This window comes from Nerophis lumbriciformis, linkage group LG01 (genome assembly GCF_033978685.3).
Source record: "Nerophis lumbriciformis linkage group LG01, RoL_Nlum_v2.1, whole genome shotgun sequence".
NCBI lineage: Eukaryota > Metazoa > Chordata > Actinopteri > Syngnathiformes > Syngnathidae > Nerophis > Nerophis lumbriciformis.
This window is the reverse complement of record NC_084548.2, coordinates 42,111,541-42,136,581: the sequence shown is the minus strand read 5'-3', so window position 1 is coordinate 42,136,581 and position 25,041 is coordinate 42,111,541. Positions and strand designations below refer to the sequence as shown.

General features: G+C 39.8%; 1 protein-coding gene across 5 annotated transcripts in view; it reads right to left on the bottom strand.

The window, feature by feature from the left end:
* The window catches only part of tmcc1a (transmembrane and coiled-coil domain family 1a), a 152,938-nt gene that overhangs the window by 5,519 nt on the left and 122,378 nt on the right, over positions 1-25,041 (bottom strand). For 4 of the 5 annotated variants that reach the window (XM_072913509.1, XM_061982085.1, XM_061982109.2 and 1 more), the window contains 2 exons: positions 5,421-5,666; positions 3,778-4,472 (listed from right to left, as the gene is read on the bottom strand). In XM_072913509.1, the coding sequence (XP_072769610.1) occupies positions 3,778-4,472; positions 5,421-5,666 (941 nt within the window). Of the gene's footprint in view, positions 1-3,777; positions 4,473-5,420; positions 5,667-9,667; positions 9,862-25,041 lie in introns of those variants that run through there. The other variant, XM_061982101.1, reaches the window with a different exon arrangement.

The following is a 25,041-nucleotide window of genomic DNA, read 5'->3' as shown; positions in this document are numbered from 1 at the left end:
ACACGTACCACAGTTTGAGAATTACTGGACTAGAGGTTTAGCGGGACGTGTAATCATGGTAAGTTTTCAGTAAGGTACAAAGTATGGTACCGATTTTCACCAACCAGTAGACGTTTAAGGATAGGAAGTGTTACTGCCTATGGTCACACGTCTATGCCATAATCAAACACAGTGATGCCATGTTTTGCTAGCAGGAGTGAAGGCTAGCAACAGCGCCAAGGAGTAGTCAGAACTTGAAAAGCCTCTTCCGTTGTTAAAGTTTGATGTTTGGGAACGCTTCACCAAAGAAGCAAATTGCTAGGACTACCGTCATTTTCAGGCTGAATAGAGTACCGTATTTTCCGCACCATTAGCCGCACCTAAAAACCACAAATTTACTCAAAAGCTGACAGTGCGGCTTTTAACCCGGTGCGCTTTATATATGGATAAATATTAAGATTCATTTTCATAAAGTTTCGGTCTCGCAACTTCGGTAAACAGCCGCCATCTTTTTTCCCGGTAGAACAGGAAGCGCTTCTTCTTCTACGCAAGCAACCGCCAAGGTAAGCACCCGCCCCCATAGAACAGGAAGCGCTTCTTCTTCTACTGTAAGCAACCACCCGCCCCGGAAGAAGAAGAAGCGCGCGGTGCATGCTGGGATATGTGACGTTTCATTTCCATTTGTGTGTTTATGTAAAGACCCCAAAATGGCTCCTATTAAGTGTGTTGTCTGTCTAATTATAAATAATGCATACGAGGCGTGTTAACTGAGTTCTCAACGTTTACTCACAGCGTGCTCATAACCACATTCTAACTGCCAGCATAAAACAACGCTTCTCAGGGCTACCGCGCATGCTCGTCACTATCGTTGCATGCTGGGTAGTGTAGTTGTTATATTTGCTAGCTCATAACATCACATTAAGAGACACGCTTACGCGCTTAATTCAATACTCGCCGTCATTCCGGGTGGATTGACAAAAGACCTCCAGCCGCTAGATATTGGTGTCAACAGGGCATTCGAAGCTAGACTGCTAACTGCGTGGGAACAATGGATGACCGAAGGCGAACACACCTTCACTAAGACAGGCAGACAGCGCCGGACGACATACGCCAACATCTGCCAGTGGATCGTAAATGCCTGGGCAGATATTTCGGTCACAACTGTGGTCCGAGCTTTCCGGAAGGCAGGATTCACAGAACTGCTGGACAACAGTGACACTGACTCCGATGACTTCGACGAGACGGAACCGGCCATTTTGGATCCCACATTTGCCCAACTTTTCAATTCGGACACCGAAGACGAAGAATTCGAAGGATTTACGAATGAAGAATAACTTCAGAAAGTGAGCGCTATGTTTATTTTGTGTGTTGTGACATTAACGTTCGAGCAACATTATGTTGCTATTGCTCTGCACTATTTTGAATTTTACTATGTTTGTGATTGCACATTTGCGTACATTTTGGGACAGAGTTGTTAGAACGCTGGTTTTTAATATATTATTAAAGTTTGACTGACCTATCTGACTGTTTTTTTGACATTCCCTTTAGCGCAGCGTAGGCGCGGCTTATAGTCCGGGCGGCTTATAGGTGGACAAAGTTTTGAAATATGCCATTCATTGAAGGTGCGGCTAATAACCCGGGGCGGCTTATAGTGCGGAAAATACGGTACACCTGAATATAAGCTGCACCCACCTACATTTTTTGGAAACATTTTACTGTGTGTGTGTGTGTGTGTGTGTGTGTGTGTGTGTGTGTGTGTGTGTGTGTGTGTGTGTGTGTGTGTGTGTGTGTGTATGTATGTATATATATATATATATATATATATATATATATATATATACACACATATATATATATATACACATATATATACATATATATATACATATATATATATATACACATATATATACATACATATATATATATATATATATATATATATATATATATATATATATATATATATATATATATATATATATATATATATATATATATATATATATATTGGTACATACAATCGTGGTCAAACGTTTACATACACTTGTAAAGAACATAATGTCATGGCAAATTTTGTTTCATCTGACCACAGAACTTTTCTCCAGAAGGTCTTATCTTTGTCCATGATTAAATAAAAACTGAGCTGTTTGGCCACAATACCCAGGAATATGTTTGAGGAGAAAAGGTGAGGCCTTTAATCCCAGGAACACCAAATCTACCGTCAAGCATGGTGGTGGTAGTATTATGCTCTGGGCCTGTTTTGCTGCCAATATAACTGGTGCTTTACAGAGAGTAAATGGGACAATGAAAAAGGAGGATTACCTCCAAATTCTTCAGGACAACCTAAAATCATCAGCCCGGAGGTTGGGTCTTGGGCGCAGTTGGGTGTTCCAACAGGACAATGACCCCAAACACACGTCCAAAGCGGTAAATAAATGGCTAAATCATGCTAGAATTAAGGTTTTAGAATGGCCTTCCCAAAGTCCTAACTTAAACGTGTGGACAATGCTGAAGAAACAAGTCCATGTCAGAAAACCAACAAATTTAGCTGAACTGCACCAATTTTGTCAAGAGGAGTGGTTAAAAATTCAACTAGAATCTTGCTGAAACCGCTGAAGTAGTGATTGTATTATGTGTAACATTACACCCCTAGAAAAGATCGAACATAACATAACATTGCAGTATTTACACACATTATTATTATTAGCCTTTATTTAACCAGGTAAAATCCCATTGAGATCAAAGATCTCTTTTCCAAGGGAGACCTGGCCAAGAGGGCAGCAGCAAGGTTACATTAAAAACAGTAAACAAATACATAAAACATCACATTTACAACATTAAAACTTGCTCACATGACACATGTGCATACAGACAAGGTAGACTGCAGTCCTTTCACAGAAGCTTTAAACTCATTCAACGTAACTAGAGTTTGAAGTTTAATATTCGATTGTAGGTTATTCCAAGCCTTCGGTGCTGAAAACCTAAATGCTTTCTTGCCCAGTTCAGTTCTTACTTTGGGGACGACAAATTGCAGAACATTCATTGAACGAAGATTGTGACTTCCTTGTTTCTTTGTTATGATGTAAGGTAAAGTACTTTTTTCCCCTGTCCTCTACATTCATTTGGTATTTGAATTACCTTAAAGCACGCTGTATTAATGACTGTGGATATTATTTTGGTTGCATGGCAGCTGTTGTAACAGAGAGCTTCCATTGTATTTGACTAAAGCTGCAACACTGACTGCAGAAGGCACGTGCACTCACAAGGCACATGTCTATATTTGTGGAGCTTTGCAATGTCTCACTTCCACTATTCGAAATGGGAGAGTGGTCCTTATTTTTTCCCCCTCTTATTGGAACATTCTACAATAATACATGTTTTTAAGGGCCACAAACACAGCAAAGCATAAAGACCGAGGCTTTGAAGAGAGGTTAAGATATACAGACTTGAAAACAAAAGGTGAAATAATCTATAGGAGCTTCAGTCCTCTCTAAAATTGTTTTTGTAGATATTTCTTTCAAGTACACAATCATATTTCTACAAGCTTGTAACAATCAGCTTTATAAAGGGAGTACAGAGAAGCAGGAAGGAGATGAGATGAAGGTCAAGGTTTTGCTTTTATCTACTTATGCAAGCAATGATAAACAAGTCCTACTCAACACATGTGGGCTCAACGTTGCCTGTGATGATAAATCTTTAGATATCTATGATTTATCAGCGAAAGTGTGGCCCATTATCTTGCAAAGTTTGGAGGTTGTTGTGTTGCGCTAGTTTGACACACTCAAAGTTCCTTACCTGAAGCGTTCCTCCTGTAGCGCCTGCATCACGACTGTGTAGTCTCCCTGATACTGATTCTTCAAGCAATCGAGGTTCTCCTCGAGCCGTGCCTGGCTGTCCCTTAGGTCCTGCACCTCCTGTAGCAGCATGTCCAGGCTTGAGCTCTGAGCCCTCTCCAGTGTGTTACCCTTAGAGCTGGGGGGCCCTCCAGGGGCCCCTGTAGTGCTGTTGGCCCCTGCTGAGCCAGACGTGGCACTAGAGCAGTCGTCTTCACTGCCGTACTTTGGACTGGACTGGAGGTGATGGCCGGCACTGCCCAGTGAACGACCACCTACCAACCCTGCCACGCATTCCTCCCCCGAAGGATCGTCCAACGAGTCTTTCAGAGAAGGGATGTTGTCGGCGCTGCCAAACTTGTTTCGAATCAGCGAGGCAATCTCCCGTGGTTTGGAGACAACAGCCCCAGCGGCCGAGTGCGTGGCGTGGGAGAAGCTGGACAACCCCCCCTTGACGCTGTCCACTACACCCTCGCTGAAGCCTGTAACTTTGGCGCCGACATCCTTCAAGCCTTGTTGCATGTCCCGAAGAACATCCTTGGGTTGCCGTGGGATACCGTTGTGCTCAACTTCCCGTAGCTTACGATGGTAGTGCTCCAGTTTTCTTTGGAGCTGCTGGATGGTCTGTGCAGACTTCTGGTTCTTCTTCTCAAACACCTGAACACCACAAAACAGGTTTTCATCAAGGCAGAAAATATAAAAGTTGATTACCGTATTTTCCACACTACAAGGCGCACCTAAAAACCTCAAATTTTGTCAAAAGCTGACAGTGCGCCTTATATATGGACCAATATTAAGCCTCCAACAGGTAAAAGTTTCAATCAATCAATCAATCGCAACTACGGTAAGCAGCCGCCGACTTCATTTTCCCCCGTAGAAGAAGAAGAAGCATCCTGTGCATGCTGGGATATATGACTGCGCGAGGCGTGCCGTTTCATTTCCATTTGTTTGTTTATGTAAAGACCCCAAAATGGCTCCTATTAAGAGACACGCTTACGACGCAGAGTTTAAACTTAAGACGATCAGTCACGCAGTAGAACACGGGAATAGAGCAGCAGCGACACTGACTCCATTAATGACGACTTCGACGAATACGGCATCCATGTTGGATGCCGTATTCGCCCAACTGTTTAATTCGGACACTGAAGAAGAAGAACTCGAGGGATTCGTGGATGAGGAATAACTTCATAAAGTGAGCTTTACATGTTTATTTTGTGTGTTGTGTAGTGTGACATTAACGTTTGAGCAACGTTGAGTTATTGATATATTGTTATTGCTCTGCACTATTTCGAGTGTTACTATATTGTGATTGCACTAACATTTGATTTACCGTAACAGTATCACTGTTTTTTACGTGTTTATTGAATCAGGGAAAAGTTCCCCTCCACTATGTGATATAAATGTTGCACTACATGTTATACCTTGCTGTTGTTATTAGAATTAGAATAATAGTGAAGATAGAAGTCCTGCCCTCTGGCCCCTTAGCTTTCTGCAAATGTGGCCCCCAAAACCATTTTGTTGAATATCCCTGATGTAAGTGAACCAACACACTATATGACATTGGTAAGTTTAAGTTCAATTTAAATGATTTGGACATTATCATACCTGCTTAATGCGTGTGCTCTGCTGTTTGTCCGCATTGTTGGCCAGTTTGAGGTACTCAGCAACATTGTCGTCCCGTGCTGTCTGCTCGATCTTAATTTGTTCTGTCAGCTTGAGGATCTTTTGCTGCAGCTGGGCAATCGCCTGCTTGGTGCGCAGAGGATCCACAGTCGCATCCTCAGCCGACGGGTATGGCGTGTCCGCTGTGAGAGGAGTTTGGACCAGCCCGCTAACCTCCAGCCGCTCAGTCTGTGGTGCAAAGACAGGAAATGAGGATGTTGGTCAAGTGTTAGTGGAGCAAAGGAGAACTTTAACAGGAATAATAGAAACTATGAGTGGCATAGTGATGTTTTTTGCAGACTAATTGAAAACAGGCTTCTTCTGCATTATGTACTTGTCAGGAAAGCGAAACGTCGAAAAGGCTACTTGGTGTCAGATTGTGAAGGCGTATCATCACATCATAGAATGTAAAGATGACAATTTAAACATCGCTTACATTTTTACCAGATATCCTTTTCAGGGTCACGAATGGGTGAGCCTATCCCAGCTGACTTAGGGAGAGAGAGGCAGAGTACACCCTAGACCAGAGGTCTCAAACTCAATTTACCTGGGAGCCACTGGAGCTAATGTCTGGGTGAGACTGGGCCGCTATAAGCATTTACATGACTAAATTTGTTAATTACTTTTACCAGCAGCTGTAGTGACCTGTGGTCGTCCTTAAGTCATTATAATTGTAAAATTGAATGTAAAAATGTTCGATTTTGACACTGCTAAGTTCCCTAGGAAAAACTTCAGCTTGCTAAAGGTAACTTGCTCTTTGTGTTTGTTATGTTGTATTCTTAGTGTCTGCACCGTTATTGTAGTTATATCTAGTGGGATTCAAGATTGCCGTAATATATTCAACTATCAACCGCTCAGGGTGCGCAGCCTGAAATTACAGTACAATAAACAGTGAAGTTAAGTAAAGGGCCTCAAAATGTTCCTCGGGCCACCCTGGACGGATCTCATATCGAGAAAAGTCAATACGATATTGTTTAGGGCTGTCTCATTTAACACCATAACTACCGTAATGTAAATAAATATTGCATTAATCATGGATATTACACAGATTAATCACGCAATTTATTTTGACCTAGCATGCTCCTTTATCTGAAAGACGACGCAGGGTGTTCAGTGATCAGATCATTGCATACGTGAGTGCAAACAGAGATGAGTGCTTTCTGGCAAATGTCACATCAAAATACACCATGACTGGACTTTAGATACAACTGTTAGCAAATTTTGAACACATAAATGAAATGCATTCAAGTAAACACTTTAAAGGTGATTTGGTATGACATTCTGACAATAAATTGCATTTGTGTTCAAATATTGGGCTCTTTTGTAAGTTAACTTAAATTATGCAAGCAAGATGCTGTGAGCTGGATTGAATCGTATCTGCATGATTGAACACAATCTGTATCAGTTAACAGCAGATCTGACTCTCATAGGCTAACCTCCGGAGTCTCTCAAGGGTCAATATTAGGCCCCCTTTTATTTAGCCTCTATATTAATGATTTGCCCAACGTTTTGTCCTGAAGCTGAATGCTTAATGTATGCAGACGACACGGTTTTCTTCCTTCATGGTCACACCAAAGACATTGTTGTTGCTAAACTCACTAAAACAATGTCCTATGTTACAACTTGACTGCAGGAGTACTGCCTGCAGCTAAACCTTTCTAAAACTGTAGGCATGTATGTAACTAAAACAAAAAAAGTATCATCTGACCCCGATAGACGTATTAATGGAGAAAGAATACAAATTGTCAGCCAATATAAATATCTTGGGTTAATAATAGATTCAGAGCTTTCTTTTAAAGCCCATATTGGCAAATTGTGTAAAATAATCATTTTTAATCTCGCAAATTTGCGTGCAATTCGAAATGAAATGTCAACTGAAGCTGCAAAATCGTATTTGCATTCAATGATTTTCAGCCACTTCAACTATTGCCTTACCAGCTGGTCTCAGGCTGGTCAGAGTTAAAAAAAACAACCATTGGAAATCTTGTACAAACAAGCAATTAAGGTTATGGATAAAAAAACCTAGGCACTATCATCACTGTGCCATTTAAAAAATACAGTATTTTAAACTAGGACAGTCTTCACACATTTGCAGACTTAAAACTGACCTATAAAGTACTGTATGAATTGGCTCCAGATCCTCTGGCAGAGTTCATCAGTCAAAGAAACAGCCGTGAGCGTGTCACTCGAGGCTCTGTAAGAGGTGACTGTTATATTCCTCTGCGCAGGGGCACTTTCAGTAAGTCGGCCTGGTCAGTAAGGAGCACAAATGTGTGGAACTCCGTACCCGAGGAAGTTAAATTGGTCACAACTTACAAGGCCTTCACAAAAAAATTTAAAATGTGGCTTATCAACGCCTATAGCTGCTAGCACTAAAATATGAGCCTGTTTTGATGCTAAGATACATGTTATGTTGTATTTTATTTTTTAACATATTGTATATGTATTATGTGCTTATCCCACACTTGAAAGGGGTGTACCAATGCTGAATGTGGATTCTGGATTTCACTCAAAAGACCAGAACGTTGGTATTTATTTCCTATAATTTTTCCTTTCGTTTGCAACAGTTTATCCAAAGGAAGAAACAGTTTCTTTTTTCTTTTTAGTCTTTTTCCAGACTTGTTTAGCTTTTTTACCTTTTTTAGCTGTCTTTTTTAGGTGAAAAACCTTGAAGACAAAACACCACAAGTTAAAAAGTTAAGTTAAAGTACCCAAGATTGTCACACACACACTAGGTGTGGTGAAATTATTTTCTGCATTTGACTCATCACCCTTGATCACCCCGTGGGAGGTGAGGGGAGCAGTGAGCAGCAACAGCGGTGGCCGCGCCCGGGAATCATTTTTGGTGATTTAACCCCCAATTCCAACCCTTGATGCTGAGTGCCAAGCAGGGAGGTTTTGGGTCCCATTTTTTATAGTCTTTGGTATGACTCGGCCAGGGTTTGAACTCACAATTAACATGTTGTAAAAAAATCAACCAATTATCAATCCCATAATAATGTACAATTATTAATTAGGCTATCAAACCCTTAACCATTAAACAAGTGCAAGACAATTTACTATTTTTTCCCTTTAAGTTAAAACAGATTTTATATAAATTGTCTCAATGTAAATGCACCAAGATATATATAAAATACATTTGACCCCAGAAACACAATAGATTAATGCAGTAGAAAACCCAATACTCAAATATATTAATTCCTAACCAATTAACATCCTATTTCCCCTGTTTTAGATACACATTTAAAACCCATATCCAGTATAAATGTATTATTAATTTAGCAGTGAAACACTCAATCTTAACCGCTGTCTACTGGTAGAAAAATGCCCCGTTTATCCTATGCCCTTACGAGCAGCCACTGATCCAGCAGAGTTAAATCCAACACTTCCAATTGGGCGACTTCACCCTCCTGATGAAGCAAACTGCGACAACATTTATCAGACCAACCAAAGAATATACATCAACCTTTTTTTCTTTTTCGCTCTCTTTCTTTTAAATTGTAATTTTACTGCCTTTTTTTTTTTTTCATCATGGCCAGGGGAACTACAGATGAAAACTAGCCTTCTAGCTAATTCTGACTTTTTTAAGCATGTGTAGTCATGTGTTTTATGAAATTGCATTGTCCTTTTTGAAATAAACTAATATAATCTAATCTAAAAGTAATAGGCTGTGATTAATAATAAATAATCCCAATTTAAGTGTGATTCATCTGATTTAAAAAATCCTTTGATAGCACTAATTCATATAATATTTTGTCAAGGGACAATCTGACAGGTATACATAACATTTAGTGTGGTTTTATCTGATATTTGTATAAATTGGTGTCTATGCTGCGTTTGACTACACAGCCACTGTGGGAGGAAAATGAACCTGACAATATGGAGTGATTCATTTCCTCCATCACCCCAGGGAAGAACACACAGGAAGGATATTGTGCAAAGGCTGCTAAGGTTTTAAAGGTTTTAAAGGTTTTATGTTCACCCTCATCCAAACGGTTATCAACACAGAACTAGTAGTAACAAATATAATGAATGAGATGATGTCAAGTCTCCCAGACCGTGCACAAGTCGTACCATGTTGACAGGTCGTAGAACGAGGACTAACACTTTAAAGTTAATCTGACCCTTTCTTTGATTAAGATTCAGTCGTGACGCGTTGCCTAAAATGTGCGCGCGGCGAAGACGCTCACCTTTCCGTTGCCCAAACGGAGGAGCTGCTCCCAGTGCATTTTATCCAACGAGGGGACGGTCTTTGTTTGTTCATGTATATCTTTTTGACGGTGACAAAGGGTCGTCTGTTCCAAGCCTCTATATGCGCTGCTGTCAGTTAGTATCAGCTGACTGCTCCCTTCGGCTTGTTGTGAAAGTTAAAGCTCACCTGAAACTCAATTGGCCTTAGAGCCAAGTCCCGCCCCTCTTGTCAGTCCTGGTCCCGCCCACCCGCCGGAAGATGACATCATCGTATAGCCTCAATGTGTGCAGACTCGGCCAAGAGATTTAAACCACACAATACAATTAGAACAACCTTCCAATTGGTATTACTGCGCCGATTAGGTTGCTCATACAAACACAAACATAGCTAGTAATTAAGAATTGGACTCAAAATTAGAAAATTATATTATGTTGAAGTTTAATTAAATGTAAAGTCCTTGGAAAATAATAATAATAATTAAGATTATCTATAGTGCCCTTTATATCATGAGACCTCGAAGGGCTTCAGGTTACAGAAAGAAAATCTCATTTTGGTAAAAAGGGGCAAGAAATGAGTATGGAAATTGAAAACTTTTTTGTATTTTTTTACACCAGGTGTCTAAATGGCTGTGATGGGGTGGCGACTTGTCCAGGGTGTACACTGCCTTCCGCCCGAATGCAGCTGAGATAGGCTCCAGCACCCCCCGCTACCCCGAGAGGGAAAAGCGGTAGAAAATGGATGGATGGATACAAACACAAACATAGCAAGTAATTACAGCTTAAGAATTGGACTCAAAATTAAGAAAAATATATTATGTTGAAGTTTAATTAAATGTAAAGTCCTTGGAAAATAATAATAATAATTAAGATAATTTATAGTGCCCTTTATATCATGAGACCTCAAAGGGTTTCCGGTTACAAAAAGAAAATCAAATTTTGGTAAAAAGGGGCAAGAAACAAGTATGGAAAATGAAAACGTTTTTGTATTTTTTTAAAACAGGTTTCTAAATGTCTGTGATGAGGTGGCGACTTGTCCAGGGTGTACACTGCCTTCCGCCCGAATGCAGCTGAGATAGGCCATAGCACCCCCCGCGATCCCGAGAGGGAAAAGCGGTAGAAAATGGATGGATGGATACAAACACAAACATAGCAAGTAATTACAGCTTAAGAATTGGACTCAAAAATTAGAAAAATATATTATGTTGAAGTTTGTATTAAATGTAAAAGTCCTTGGCAAAATAATAATAATAATAATAATAATAAATAAGACTATTTATAGTGCCCTTTACATCATGAGACCTCGAAGGGCTTCAGGTTAGAAAAATTAAATCTCATTTTGGTAAAAAAGGGGCAAGAAACGAGTATGGAAAATGAAAACTTTTTTGTTTTTTGTTTTTAAAACAAGTGTCTAAATGGTGGGACCAAAACATTTGTTAAAAGGAAACGTCAGTGGGTTGTGGTGCCTTCAAGGTGCCAGGAAGGGCATTATTGGCACAAAAGTCCCTGCGGTCTCACGTGGTCCTGAGTTTAGTTCTGGGTATATGGAAGAGATTGGAGTGGGTGGAACAGAGGTAGCGTGAAGTGTTTTGAGTGTTTATAGAAGTTCTGTGAAGTAAAAGTACTTCAGCCATGGAAATAATCCACAACAATCTATCACCAATGACCACTGGTATTTTCAATAAATGAACAACCCAGTAAAACAACACAACTATATATGAATAGCAACTAATATTACAATACAGAAGTCTAAATAATAAAAATGCTTCATACTGGAAGGATTGGGAGTCTGGGCAGCTACATCAACTCCTAGCCAGTCAGTGAGTATCATGTGGCAGCCAGTAGAACAACAAAAATACTGGCAGACAAGAAAAACCAGACTGACATCTCTTGCACACATGCTTAGCCTTAGATACCATATAAGGCTATTTGTATGTTTTTGTATAGCTGTAACACAATAGGATGACACATTTGAAACTCAAAAATTGGTCATCATTCACAAATCACAAGTTTATTTTTTATATAAATGTTTAGTCACCGTATAGAGACAGCGATTTACACAAAATAATATGTATAACTGTCACATTGTCCCTTGTCAAAATGTTAAATAATTGTTTTAATATACTAACTTTGGTACGTGGCTTGTGCAGCCCTTTGAGACACTTGTGATTTAGGGCAATAAAAATAAACATTGGTTGATTGATTGACTTTTCTTAATAAGAGATCAGGTGAGGTTGTAGCCGCCTTTCACCCTAAGTCAGCTGGGATAGGTTCTCCTATCCAAGACCCTGAAAAAAATGGTGGTGGAAAAATAAAAGAATGAAAGTGATACTTAAATTGTACATCTTTTAATTGTATGATGCGATGATACGCCTTCACAGTCTGACACCATGTAACCTTTTTAACGTCTCACTTTCCAGGCAACTACATAAATGCAGAAGAAGCCTGTTTTGTCAGCAAAAAAATAAAGCCTCATTTGCAAGTCACAAGTTTTTTTATATATATATATAAATGTCATCTGTAGGACCACACTAATGTTATTATAGTTTGCAGATGACCCTATTGCATTTGTATGCTTACAAAACATAAGCTTAAACGCATATCAACTAAAATATATTAACATAATACACTTTAAGAAACAGTGGGACAAGCTGAAAAAAGGAGACAAATAATGAGAACCATAGTGTTTACTATATTAATTATACCATGTTTCTGTCATTAAGTACCCATCTATTTAGTATTTCATTATTAAATAGGTGTATTTTATATTACGAATTTTTTTATTCTTTTTTTCCCCCAATAACAAAATAGTAACATGCCATTACCACAGAAAGTGGGCAGACGATCAAGAATTACTATTAATAATTGAGGAAGGGTTACTATTAAATAATGTTTAATCATTCTGGCAAGTTTAATTATTCAAATTAACATTATGTTGTTAGATAATGTAGCCTAGAAGTAAACTATTACTTGACATGTCCTGTGTTATGTACAGTAAACTGAATTACTGTTGAATCATGCGGACAAGCAGCCAAGACGACCAAATGAATCAGAGAGTAAGAATAGTGTGGTGCACTGGTGAAGTGGGGGACTGAGAAGTGACACTTCAGATTTGCACCTGGTCTGTTCTTGGCTAGTAACAAAACAGTATTAATAGCATTGTGACGTAAGGTACAATTGAATGCTTTGAGCATCCAATTGTACCTTCCAGGGCATTCCAATGATTTGGCTATCTATACAATCAAAATGCATGCCCTCTGACCAAAGCTGTACAGTAGATAAAGAGGGCAAAGGACAAGTGAGTTGAACCCTTTGAGCCAGAGAGGAGATAGAAGTTTGTTCCCGCTGTAATAAGCTAGATCTGACAACATGCTTACACTGGCACCATCAGTGAAGTAATGATATACTTATGTAAGGTGTTACAATAAATGGATATTTCCATGCCCTCTTTCCAGTTCTATGCACATATCACAGTTTTTGTGACAGCATATGTGCACATAGTAAACAAACACCTCTTCACCAACGTACAAGAACAAAGACAAGTTGAGTCAGCCTTCAAAATCGGTCACATCGCCCCAAGCTATTTTAAGTGGCAAATTATGCATGTAATCAAAGATGGTGAGTTGAGCAGAGGCAAACAAGTTGGTAGTAGCAAGCACAACATCACTTGAGGCTGAGTGTCTTAATGAGGTTTGCGGAGTATGTGTAAGTGCTTGTAATTAGAGGGAGTGGGGCTGATCACACTTGGCAAGATGGCGGCGCCCTGATGGCAGCGGCTTGCAGACGCTCTTGGAAGTGTAGAGCGATTTGGCAAAAATACCCATCAATTCTGTCTATTTCATGGCTGGCTCACAGCGTGGACACTTCGTGATCAGATACGACCGACAGACGATTCTGGATGTGGATAGATCGGGCCGTTATAGGCTGAAAGATGCGGGTACTTTCGACCTCCTCGCTAGCATGGGGATTCTTCGCTGGCTACATCCAGCGGCCTCTAAAGCAGCGGAGTTAAGTGCCAGCGAGGACCGTCAACGGAAGACACGTAAGCGGTGTGAGCGGAAGATGCCGAGCGGGGCTAACAACAAAGCGAAAGGCTAATCCTCAAAGAAGCGCTAGTCCGGGTGAGAAGTTAGTTAAAATAGAACTAGCCAGCGCCAGGCTGGATAATACCTGCACACTTAGCAACTATTTTAGAACAATACACAACTCAAAAAATGTTTTTTCTGTGTCAGAAGTAGACATGCACTCTACTGAGGTGGCAAGTTATGATGCGTTCGGTTTATCACAACATCAAGCAAACAATCGGAAAATTCCCGTCATATCAATTCCTAGATATGGTCGAAATTATTTAAATTGCACTACACATAATAAACACAACATTATTAATATTGCTACTACGGATAATTTCAACAAAAACTCCTCAAAACAGCCCACTACCTATAATATGGGCTTCTTAAACATAAGATCATTATCTTCCAAAACGTTATTAGTTAATGAGGTCATTAGAGACAATAATCTTGACGTTATTGGTCTCGCCGAGACCTGGCTCAAACCAGACGATTTCTTTGCGCTGGGTGAGGCGTCTCCTCCTGGCTATGCGGGAGCGCATATTGCCCGTCCCATTAAAAGGGGTGGGGGAGTTGCACTCATCCACAATAAAAACTTTAATCTTACCCCGAACCTAAATAATAAATATAACTCGTTTGAGATGCTTACTATGAGGTTTGTCACACCGCTGCCTCTCCACCTGGCTGTTATCTACCGCCCCCCTGCACCCAATTCGGACTTCATCAGTTAATTTTCAGAGTTCGTTGCTGATTTAGTGACGCACGCCGACAATATAATCATAATGGGGGACTTTAATATCCATATGAATACCCCATCGGACCCTCAGTGCATGGCGCTCCAGACTATAATTGATAGCTGTGGTCTTACACAAATAATAAATGAACCTACGCATCGCAACGGAAATACGATAGATCTAGTGCTGGTCAGGGGTGTCACCACCTCCAAAGTTACGATACTCCCGTATACTAAAGTAATGTCCGATCATTACCTTATAAAATTCTAAGTTCTGACTCATTGTCAACAAACTAATAATAATAACTACTATAGCAGCCGCAACATTAATGCTGCCACAACGATGACTCTTGCTGGCCTACTGCCTTCGGTAATGACACCATTCCCAAATTATGTCGGCTCTATTGATAACCTCACTAACAACTTTAACGACGCCCTGCGCGACACCATTGATAGTATAGCACCGCTAAAGCTTAAAAGAGCCCCTAAAAGGCGCACCCCATGGTTTACAGAAAAAACTAGAGCCCATAAATTATCATGTAGAAAGCTGGAACGCAAATGGCGCGCTACTAAACTTGAGGTTTTCCATCAAGCATGGAGTGATAGTTTAACAACTTATAAACACATGCTTACCCTAGCTAAAGCTAAATATTACTCAAATCTCATCCACCTCAACAAAAATGATCCGAAATGTTTGTTTAGTACAGTAGCATCGCTAACCCAACAAGGGACTCCTCCCAGTAGCTCCACCCACTCAGCAGATGATTTTATGAATTTCTTTAATAAGAAAATTGAACTCATTAGAAAGGAGATTAAAGACAATGCATCGCAGCTACAACTGGGTTCTATTAACACAGATACGACTGTATCTACGAAGGATACCGCCCTCCAAAATAGTTTCTCTCTCTTTGATGAAATAACATTAGAGGAATTGTTAAGATGTGTCAATGGGACAAAACAAACAACATGTTTACTTGACCCATTTCCTGGGAAACTTATTAAGGAGCTTTTTGTATTATTAGGTCCATCAGTGCTAAATATTATAAACTTATCACTTTCCTTTGGCACTGTTCCACTAGCATTCAAAAAAGCGGTTATTCATCCTTTGCTCAAAAGACCTAACCTCGATCCTGACCTCATGGTAAACTACCGGCCGGTGTCCCACCTTCCGTTTATCTCGAAAATCCTCGAAAAAATTGTCGCACAGCAGCTAAATGAACACTTAATGTCTAACAATCTCTGTGAACCTTTTCAATCCGGTTTCAGGGCAAATCACTCTACGGAGACAGCCCTCGCAAAAATGACTAATGATCTACTGCTAACGATGGATTCTGATGCGTCATCTATGTTGCTGCTTCTTGATCTTAGCGCTGCTTTCGATACCGTCGATCATAATATTTTATTAGAGCGTATCAAAACACGTATTGGTATGTCAGACTTAGCCTTGTCGTGGTTTAACTCTTATCTTACTGACAGGATGCAGTGCGTCTCCCATAACAATGTGACCTCGGACTATGTTAAGGTAACGTGCGGAGTCCCCCAAGGTTCGGTTCTTGGCCCTGCACTCTTTAGTATTTACATGCTGCCGCTAGGCGACATCATACGCAAATACGGTGTTAGCTTTCATTGCTATGCTGATGACACCCAACTCTACATGCCCCTAAAGCTGACCAACACGCCGGATTGTAGTCAGCTGGAGGCGTGTCTTAATGACATTAAACAATGGATGTCCGCTAACTTCTTGCAACTCAACACTAAGAAAACGGAAATGCTGATTATCGGTCCTGCTAAACACCGACATTTATTTGATAATACCACCTTAACATTTGACAACCAAACAATTACACAAAGCGACTCAGTAAAGAATCTGGGTATTATCTTCGACCCAACTGTCTCCTTTGAGTCACACATTAAGAGTGTTACTAAAACGGCCTTCTTTCATCTCCGTAATATCGCTAAAATTCGTTCCATTTTGTCCACTAGCGACGCTGAGATCATTATTCATGCGTTCGTTACGTCTCGTCTCGATTACTGTAACGTATTATTTTCGGGTCTCCCTATGTCTAGCATTAAAAGATTACAGTTGGTACAAAATGCGGCTGCTAGACTTTTGACAAGAACAAGAAAGTTTGATCATATTACGCCTATACTGGCTCACCTGCACTGGCTTCCTGTGCACTTAAGATGCGACTTTAAGGTTTTACTACTTACGTATAAAATACTACACGGTCTAGCTCCAGCCTATCTTACCGATTGTATTGTACCATATGTCCCGGCAAGAAATCTGCGTTCAAAGAACTCCGGCTTATTAGTGATTCCCAGAGCCCAAAAAAAGTCTGCGGGCTGTAGAGCGTTTTCTATTCGGGCTCCAGCACTATGGAATGCCCTCCCGGTAACAGTTAGAGATGCTACCTCAGTAGAAACATTTAAGTCCCATCTCAAAACTCATTTGTATACTCTAGCCTTTGAATAGCCCCCCTTTTTTAGACCAGTTGATCTGCCGTTTCTTTTCTTTTCTCCTCTGCTCCCCCCTATCCCTTGTGGAGGGGAAGACACACAGATCCGGTGGCCATGGATGGGGTGCTGGCTGTCCGGGGTCGGGACCCGGGGTGGACCGCTCGCCTGTATATTGGTTGGGAACATCTCTGCGCTGCTGACCCGTCTCCGCTCGGGATGGTTTCCTGCTGACCCCACTGTGGACTGGACTCTTACTGTTATGCTGGATCCACTATGGACTGGACTCTCACAATATTATGTTAGACCCACTCGACATCCATTGCATTCGGTCTCCCTAGAGGGGGGGGGGTTACCCACATATGCGGTCCTCTCCAAGGTTTCTCATAGTCATTCACATCGACGTCCCACTGGGGTGAGTTTTTCCTTGCCCTTATGTGGGCTATACCGAGGATGTCGTTGTGGCTTGTGCAGCCCTTTGAGACACTTGTGATTTAGGGCTATATAAATAAACATTGATTGATTGATTGATTAAATAAGACGTTAAGTTGAAGAAAAGAAAGACATCATAGAGACTTTCCCTTGCTCCTTTCATGCTTAGTCTCACTCCACCCATGACCTAAACTGGGTCCACCTGCTGCCGGGCCAGGTTGCGCAACAACTTCTGATCCATGTAAAGCTGGTTAAAGCTGTGGGAGGAAAGCTTTGACTTAACTTGGTCGCTTTTCAGGCCTGGGCAACCACACCCAAACAAAATATTATAGCTTGGGCGATTCCAGGTTCCATAAGTTAATAGTGAATAATGGATTAGATTTAAATGGCACTTTTCACAGAGAACTGAGAACCGATAATGTTTTCACTCCACAGTCACAAATGATCGTGGTAAGCAGTGTTGGGACTAACGCGTTACAAAGTAACGCGTTACTGTAACGCCGTTAGTTTTGGCGGTAACTAGTAATCTAACGCGTTATTTTTTTTTATTCAGTAATTTAGTTACCGTTACTACATGATGCGTTATTGCGTTATTTTACGTTACTTTTGATGTAGTATCGGCTAGAAACAGAAGCGCTGCGGTGAAGTTCTTCTGAATCTTCCTCTGTCACAAGCCGGAAAGAAGAAAAGAGGCGCGGTCTATGTGTGTGTGTGTGTGTGTGTGGGGAGGCACACAAGTGGAAAAAAAAAAAGTTGTTGGCACGTTCAGTCCACACACAGCGTGGTAATGGCGAGCGGAGTAACGGAGGAGCTTGAACGCCCCCGCCATTGAATCGGTGTGTTTATAAGTGCAGACTCGGTTGTGCAAAACGAGGGTTTTAAACACATGCTGAACGTGCTTGAACCACGTTACGACATCCCGTCGCGCACCCACTTCAGCAATAAGATTGTGCCAGATCTTTATGAGCAGGAGAAGAAAAAAGTTGTGGATGAACTATCCCGAGCATCAGCTGTTGCGCTCATGACAGACGGGTGGACGTCCAGCGGAACTATAAGCGCTCACTTCATCACAGCAGACTGGGAGATGAGAAGACATGCCCCCTCTACGAGAGTCACCTTGCGCAGGTACTGACACAAGCAGTGAAGGAATGGAAGATAAAGATATCCCAGTCACACGTGATAATGCCAAAAATCAAATAATTACAGAGAATGAGGCAGGACTGGGACCACAGATAGGTGCTTTGCACATGTAGTGAATTTGGCATCACAGAAGGGAATCTCAGTCAATAGGATGGAGCGCCTCCTTGGGAGGATCAGGAAGGTTTCTTACTTCCACCCAAGCACAACAGCTGCTCATGTGCTTAAGACAAAGCAAGAAATGCTAAAGCTGCCTGCTCATACATGATGTCCCAACGAGGTGGAACTCCATTTATGATATGTTGGAGCAGCAGGCAGCTATATACTCTGCATTGACCCACAACACCCTGAAGACAAATGTCACCCTGTCTGATGATGATGTGAGAGTGGCAGATGAGGTCCTCCAGGTGCTTAAACCCCTCAAAAGTGTTCCATCTCTACTGAGCACTGAAACTTCACCATCTGTGTCAATGATCCTGCCACTGCAAACAAGGATTGTACAATCCATGGCTCCAAGTGTAGAAGACAACAGCATCACTCCAGATGTCAGGCTTTATTTCACTACCTATGTTTCAAGGAAGATGATGTTTCTTCTTATGTTGCACTTAAACTTGTTTTTTATTAATGGTCATTGGTCCAAGTTTAAAGAAAGGAGGAATGCCTTTTTATGTTGCACTGTTTTTCATTAATCATGTTAAAAGGAAAATAAAAATGCATGTCAAGTTGATCAACAGATTGTATTATTCTCCAGTGCAATAACAGTACTGAAATGAAGGCAAAAAGGGCATTAATGGGAGCTTTAAAAAAAAAAAGAAGAAAAAAAGAAGTAACTAAATAGTTACTTTTCACAGTAACGCATTACTTTTTGGTGTAAGTAACTGAGTTAGTAACTGAGTTACTTTTGAAATAAAGTAACTAGTAACTGTAACTAGTTACTGGTTTTCAGTAACTAACCCAACACTGGTGGTAAACTACATTTGTAGACCCAGACTGACGGAAGCGTGGTTGCCAGATTGCGCCTACGGTCTACCGCTGGGCAATATGGGAAAAAAATTGTCACAATTATTTTTCCATATCATCCGATCTCGATTAATATCACAATTTTTCATAGTGTTTTTAACCTGCCAGTTCTAAAGCATCTGTACGAAAAACCAAAGGGGTTAGTTGTACATTTTATCAACATACTGAGTAAACTACAAAGCAAATTAAATTAATTGAAGAAAGAAAAAGCACGGTAACATTATGTACCAATAAATCATAGGCAACCAATAAGCGAAGAAATCAAACAATGTACTGACTGGATCTAGTTTAAGAAACGGTTTGGGTTGGACAGGGTTTATAAAGTACAAAGAAGAAGAATCCTATTTTGAACCATATTGAAAATGGGATAATCCTCTTCATCTTATGTGAATCACAATTTACTTAAATATTTATTGACAAGAACTTTAATATTTATTTTTTCTAGATTTAAATTGTGTTACAAACTGGGAACAGGAAGTGAACAAATGTGTAAAGTAAAAGGGGTATGATTAAATAAGTTCTGCTTCTTCCTACTTCTTTAGTTTTTGGACATGTAAAAACTGGAAACATGTGACATGTAATTTTGTGATTGTATGCATGCTCAAAATAAACTTAAACTATAACAATAACTATAAATGCTTTGAGTTTCAAGTAAAAGAAAGCACACACATTAAGGCGTCAGTCATTATTTCAACACTGATGATCCACTATAGTATTAGAAGCTTAAGTTATCATGAACTTCCTGATGAATATGTTTGGACCAGCATCTGTGATCGTGCTCACAAATAGCTATAGCATTAGCACTTAGCATTAGCAGTAGCACAGTGTTTTTTCACACAGCTTTTGGACGACAAGTAGTCATATTTGCAGAAGAAACATATCACCAAACGCATAGAAGTTGTTTGGGAACCGTTCGGCTGTGTATTTTGAAGTAAGTTTCGTAGTTTCAGGTGGCCGTGTCGTCAAGGAAGGAACAGATATGGCCCGAGAAGGTTGCAGGGCTGCCGACTAGAGTGTTGGCTTGATTCTGCCCAAGATTCCAGAGACCCATAAATACTCGGGCCGCTAGATAACTCCAAATTATGGCTGGGATTTATTTTGATGGCCTTACCTGTGCGTTTAGCATCAAGTTCGGCTATTGGGTTCATATTTGATGGCCTTACCTGTGCGTTTAGCATCAAGTTCGGCTATTGGGTTCATATTTATGATTCTGCTTACCTCTGCGTACCTTGTAACCAACACAGACATTTTTGCAATGTTTGATCAGGCTAATAATATATGCTTACAGCTGATCACCGTAATCGAACTGAAATTTATCTTGATCATCGATCACGATCATATAACCCCGCAGCCCTACCACGGCCCGTTTGACCACCATCAAACATGTATTCGCATTCATACACCAGCATTGGGAGCATGGTGGGTGAGATCTTGCCCAAGGACACAACTGCTGGAAGCTGGAATCTGACAAGGAACCTTCAAGTTGCTGCACAGCCACTCTACCATCTGAGCCACGTCGCCCCATAAGTTAAAAATAGTGTAGAAACGTGACTTGACTGGCCTGAACAGCTACATTCAATACTTTCAAATGAAATAAATTCAGAGTCAGGCTCTATCGCGCAAGATCGGTGACCTTTGACATCACCAATGCTCTGCTTGAATGGACAAAAGTCCCCACAGACACATATTACTAGCATGTTGTATAAGGATATCAGAAACGAGTGGAAACTATTTTTGCTTTTAAATGTCCTTTCTCTCTGTGTAACAGCCACATGCCCCAATTATTTTCTCCATGTGTCTATACTTCTATTGTTGCCACATCCTGGAGTTGTATTGCACAGGCAACGCATCTCACACAAACAAGCATTTAGGCAGCCAGTCTAACATGGTTATGTGTCACACATAATGGGACACACTCAACAGAAACACCTTGTGCTGTCCCATTACACTAGAACACATGTGTGCGCCCAATTCCATCTCCTTGTTCAATGCAGGTCTTATAGAAAATAGACAGATAGGATCATTTTTGGGGGTAAGCTATTGTCCATTCCAAAGACAACATTTTTTGAATGTGTTTGTATCTCCCGTGGAGTTTTGTGTATGTTTTACTCTTGAGTCAAGATTAAGTTGATATAATTAGAACAAATCAGTTGAGTGCAAATATACAGTGCCCTTGTGGTTAGTGTCCTCCCTGAGATCGGTAGGTCGTGAGTTCAAACCCTGGCCGAGTCATACCAAAGACTATAAAAATGGGACCCATTGCCTCCCTCACTCAGCATCAAGGGTTGGAATTGGGGGTTAAATCACCAAAATGATTCTCGATTGCCGATTCTGCTGGTCACTGCTCCCATCACCTCCCAGGGGGTGGAACAAGGGGATGGGTCAAATGCAGAGAGTAATTTCACCAAACCTAGTGTGTGTGTGACTATCAGTGGTACTTTAAATTTATTAAGGCACACATTCCTGTTGACTTGACAATATCATCCAAGACTCGACTTGGACTTTAGTCTAATGACTTGAAAAGACTTGTGAATTTTGGTGAATGTGTTCAGTATATGTTAGACACGTTTCTTTTGATAGGGAATCATGTAAAAGTATGGAATACTTGCTCTCGTAATAATTTTCATATCAGTAGAATTGCTAGATCTTGTCACAGCAAGAAGCGTGAAAAAAATGGGAAAGTTGAGTTGATGGAGTGAAATCATTCCTCATCGTGGCATCTGCATTTGAACTCTCTGCTAAGACAAACTTTTAATGACATCTTTGACATTGACTCTATGCACACAACTGAAAAAAGAAAAAAAAGAAGCTGTCTAAACTTATAAGCGCAAGCACTGTAGCAGCCCATCGTGACGTGTCTATTTGGTGGCCATCTTGTTTAGGAAAACGGTCCCATTAAATGCAAGCAGAGGTAGGTAGAGTACCCAAAACATTTTCTCAAGTAAGAGTACCGTTGTTGCGTGAAAAAGATGTTTTCTCTACTTGGAAGTGGAATCATGTTACTAGTTTGAAAGTAATAATGGAAGATTTTTTGCTGCCTCGTCTGACGTCATGTAACTTTTTAGTCAATAAGTTTCTATGTACTAAATTAGTCTGATTTGTCAAATAATTCAGTTTCTTTTATTTACTCACCCACATGTGAAGTTCTAGTTTTCATGCTCTTATCTCCAATGTGAATGTTGGTGATGTGCAGTGTGGCTTTTGTACACTAGGGGGCGATTGTAGTAATTTCAGCTTGTTAGTTGTGTGGTAATGTAAATTGGGTAGAAGAAGAGAATGCTAAGTACTTTCCATTGCTATTTGATGTTATTGGTAATGTTTTAATGTGTTTAAATGATACTTGTGGTTATTAGGATCATCATAGACATACAAAGATCGCTTTTTTAGTTAACTGTTTTAGAATGTTTCTGCTTACCAGTTGTCTCAAACAGTAGGTATATATGTACTGGTGTCATGTCACATAATTAAATTGTCTTTTTTGGGAACAATCTCACAGTTATTAAACAAGTACGTTTCTATTTTACCATATACTTAAAAATACTGACCTAATTCAGCTTCTATATCTATTTGTACCTTGTGCTTGTTTGGCGTACTAAACAGTCCCTAACCACCGGCTTGTTATTCGCCTCGTCACTTGTGTTTAAGTTGGAATGGTCAAACAGAGTCATGTGACTGCCAGGATCTGTTTGATTGGTGAAATGGAATCAAACATCACTAAATCAATCAAAGTTTATTTTGATAGCCCTTAATCACAAATGCCTCAAAGGGCTGCACAAACCACCACGACATCCTCGGCTCTGATCCCACATCTGGTCAAGAAAAAACTCAACCCAATGGGATAACGAGAAACCTTGGAAAGGACCGCAGATGTGTGCCGGGTGGATACAGTAAATAATGTGAGAGTCCAGTCCATAGGGAGGCCAGCAGGGGATCCTCTTGTATAAAACGTACATGGGATTAATGAAACAGAGTCATGTGACAGTGGCTCGCTGACTACGTCTTTGCAAGCCTTAATTAATAGATTATAAATAATTGTGATATACTGTACATAAATGTAACGATCGGACTGAAACTCAATGTAACAGAGTAAAAGTAGCATTTCTTCATCACAAAAATACTCAAGTAAAAGTATATTGCATTAAAACTACTCTGACAAGTACCATTTTTCCAAAAGGTTACTTAAGTAAATGTAACCTGAATGCAATGCATGCAAAACAAAAACAAATCATAGCTTCTTCATATTTTAAATGATTTTCATGCAGTTAACTTTATTGTCAGCGTCAAAACGTGTGCAAATAATGCAAAACATTTAATTAAAAAGATGCAAAAACTATTCTTACCAAAAAACAGAGCTATGATGATTTCAATCTACATTTAAAACACTTTACTTGTGTAGATCAGTGATTATCAAACTTGTGGTACACAGGCTCTATCTTGTGGTATGCCAAAGAATCACTTGATTCAAGTACAGTGTTTTATTTACCTTCATTCATACACAGTGTTACTATTCACATAGTGTGTAATATTACAGTAGTCAAAATATTAAATATACTTGTTACAGACAACCTCTGTCTTGTTCTAAATGAACACTTAGGCCTAACAGTTACGGTTTTTAAATTGTTGTCATGATGGTAGCATTAGAGAGACAAGTTTTTTCTGAGCTGGTACTTGGCGAAAAAAAAAGTTTGAGAACCACTGGGCTAGATTATTTATAGTGGATATGCTTTCGTGTAAGGCTGCAGCTAACGATTATTTTTCTATCGATTAATCTATAGATTATTTTTTCGATTAATCGGTTAATCTATAGATTATTTTTTTCGATTAATCTATAGATTATTTTTCCTTTTACCGATTATTTTTTTATTTAAAATGAAGATGAAAAAATAAATTTAGGCCAGTTTTTTCAAAAGGCATGACTTATTTACAAAAAAAAAAAGTATGGCCACTCAGTCAACATTGACAACAACATGACAAAATATTCTGTAACAATGTAAACATTTAGAACTTTTAACATTTAACAAAATTAAAAGTAGCTTATTTGCTTTTTAATGTGCAAATATAAAAGTAAACATCCAGTGCAAATCTTAATATTCTGCAATAGTATAAGCATTTCAAAAGTAAAAGTATTGCTTATTTTGCTTTAAAATGTACAAAAATAAAGATAAACATCCAATACAAAAAAGTGCAAAACGAAATATTCTGTAACAGTGTAAACATTTCAACAAAAGTAAAAGTATTGCTTATTTTGCTTAAAAACACAACAATGATAGTATGATTAAAGTGAAAGTTAATTGTTCGTTTGTACATAGTATATGTAACTGTTAATGTTGTAAAAGGTATTTGCACAACTAATTAACATTAGCGTCTTTGTAAACACTGAACAGGCACGCCAAACGCGCCTCTCAGAGCAAAACGGTGTTTTAGTTTATGAATTTACAACGCAGATACAAATGACACATTCATGTTTTTGTGTAATGATGACAACGTATACTCACGCGGACGATTGACTAGTTGATGGTGATGGCAAGAACGC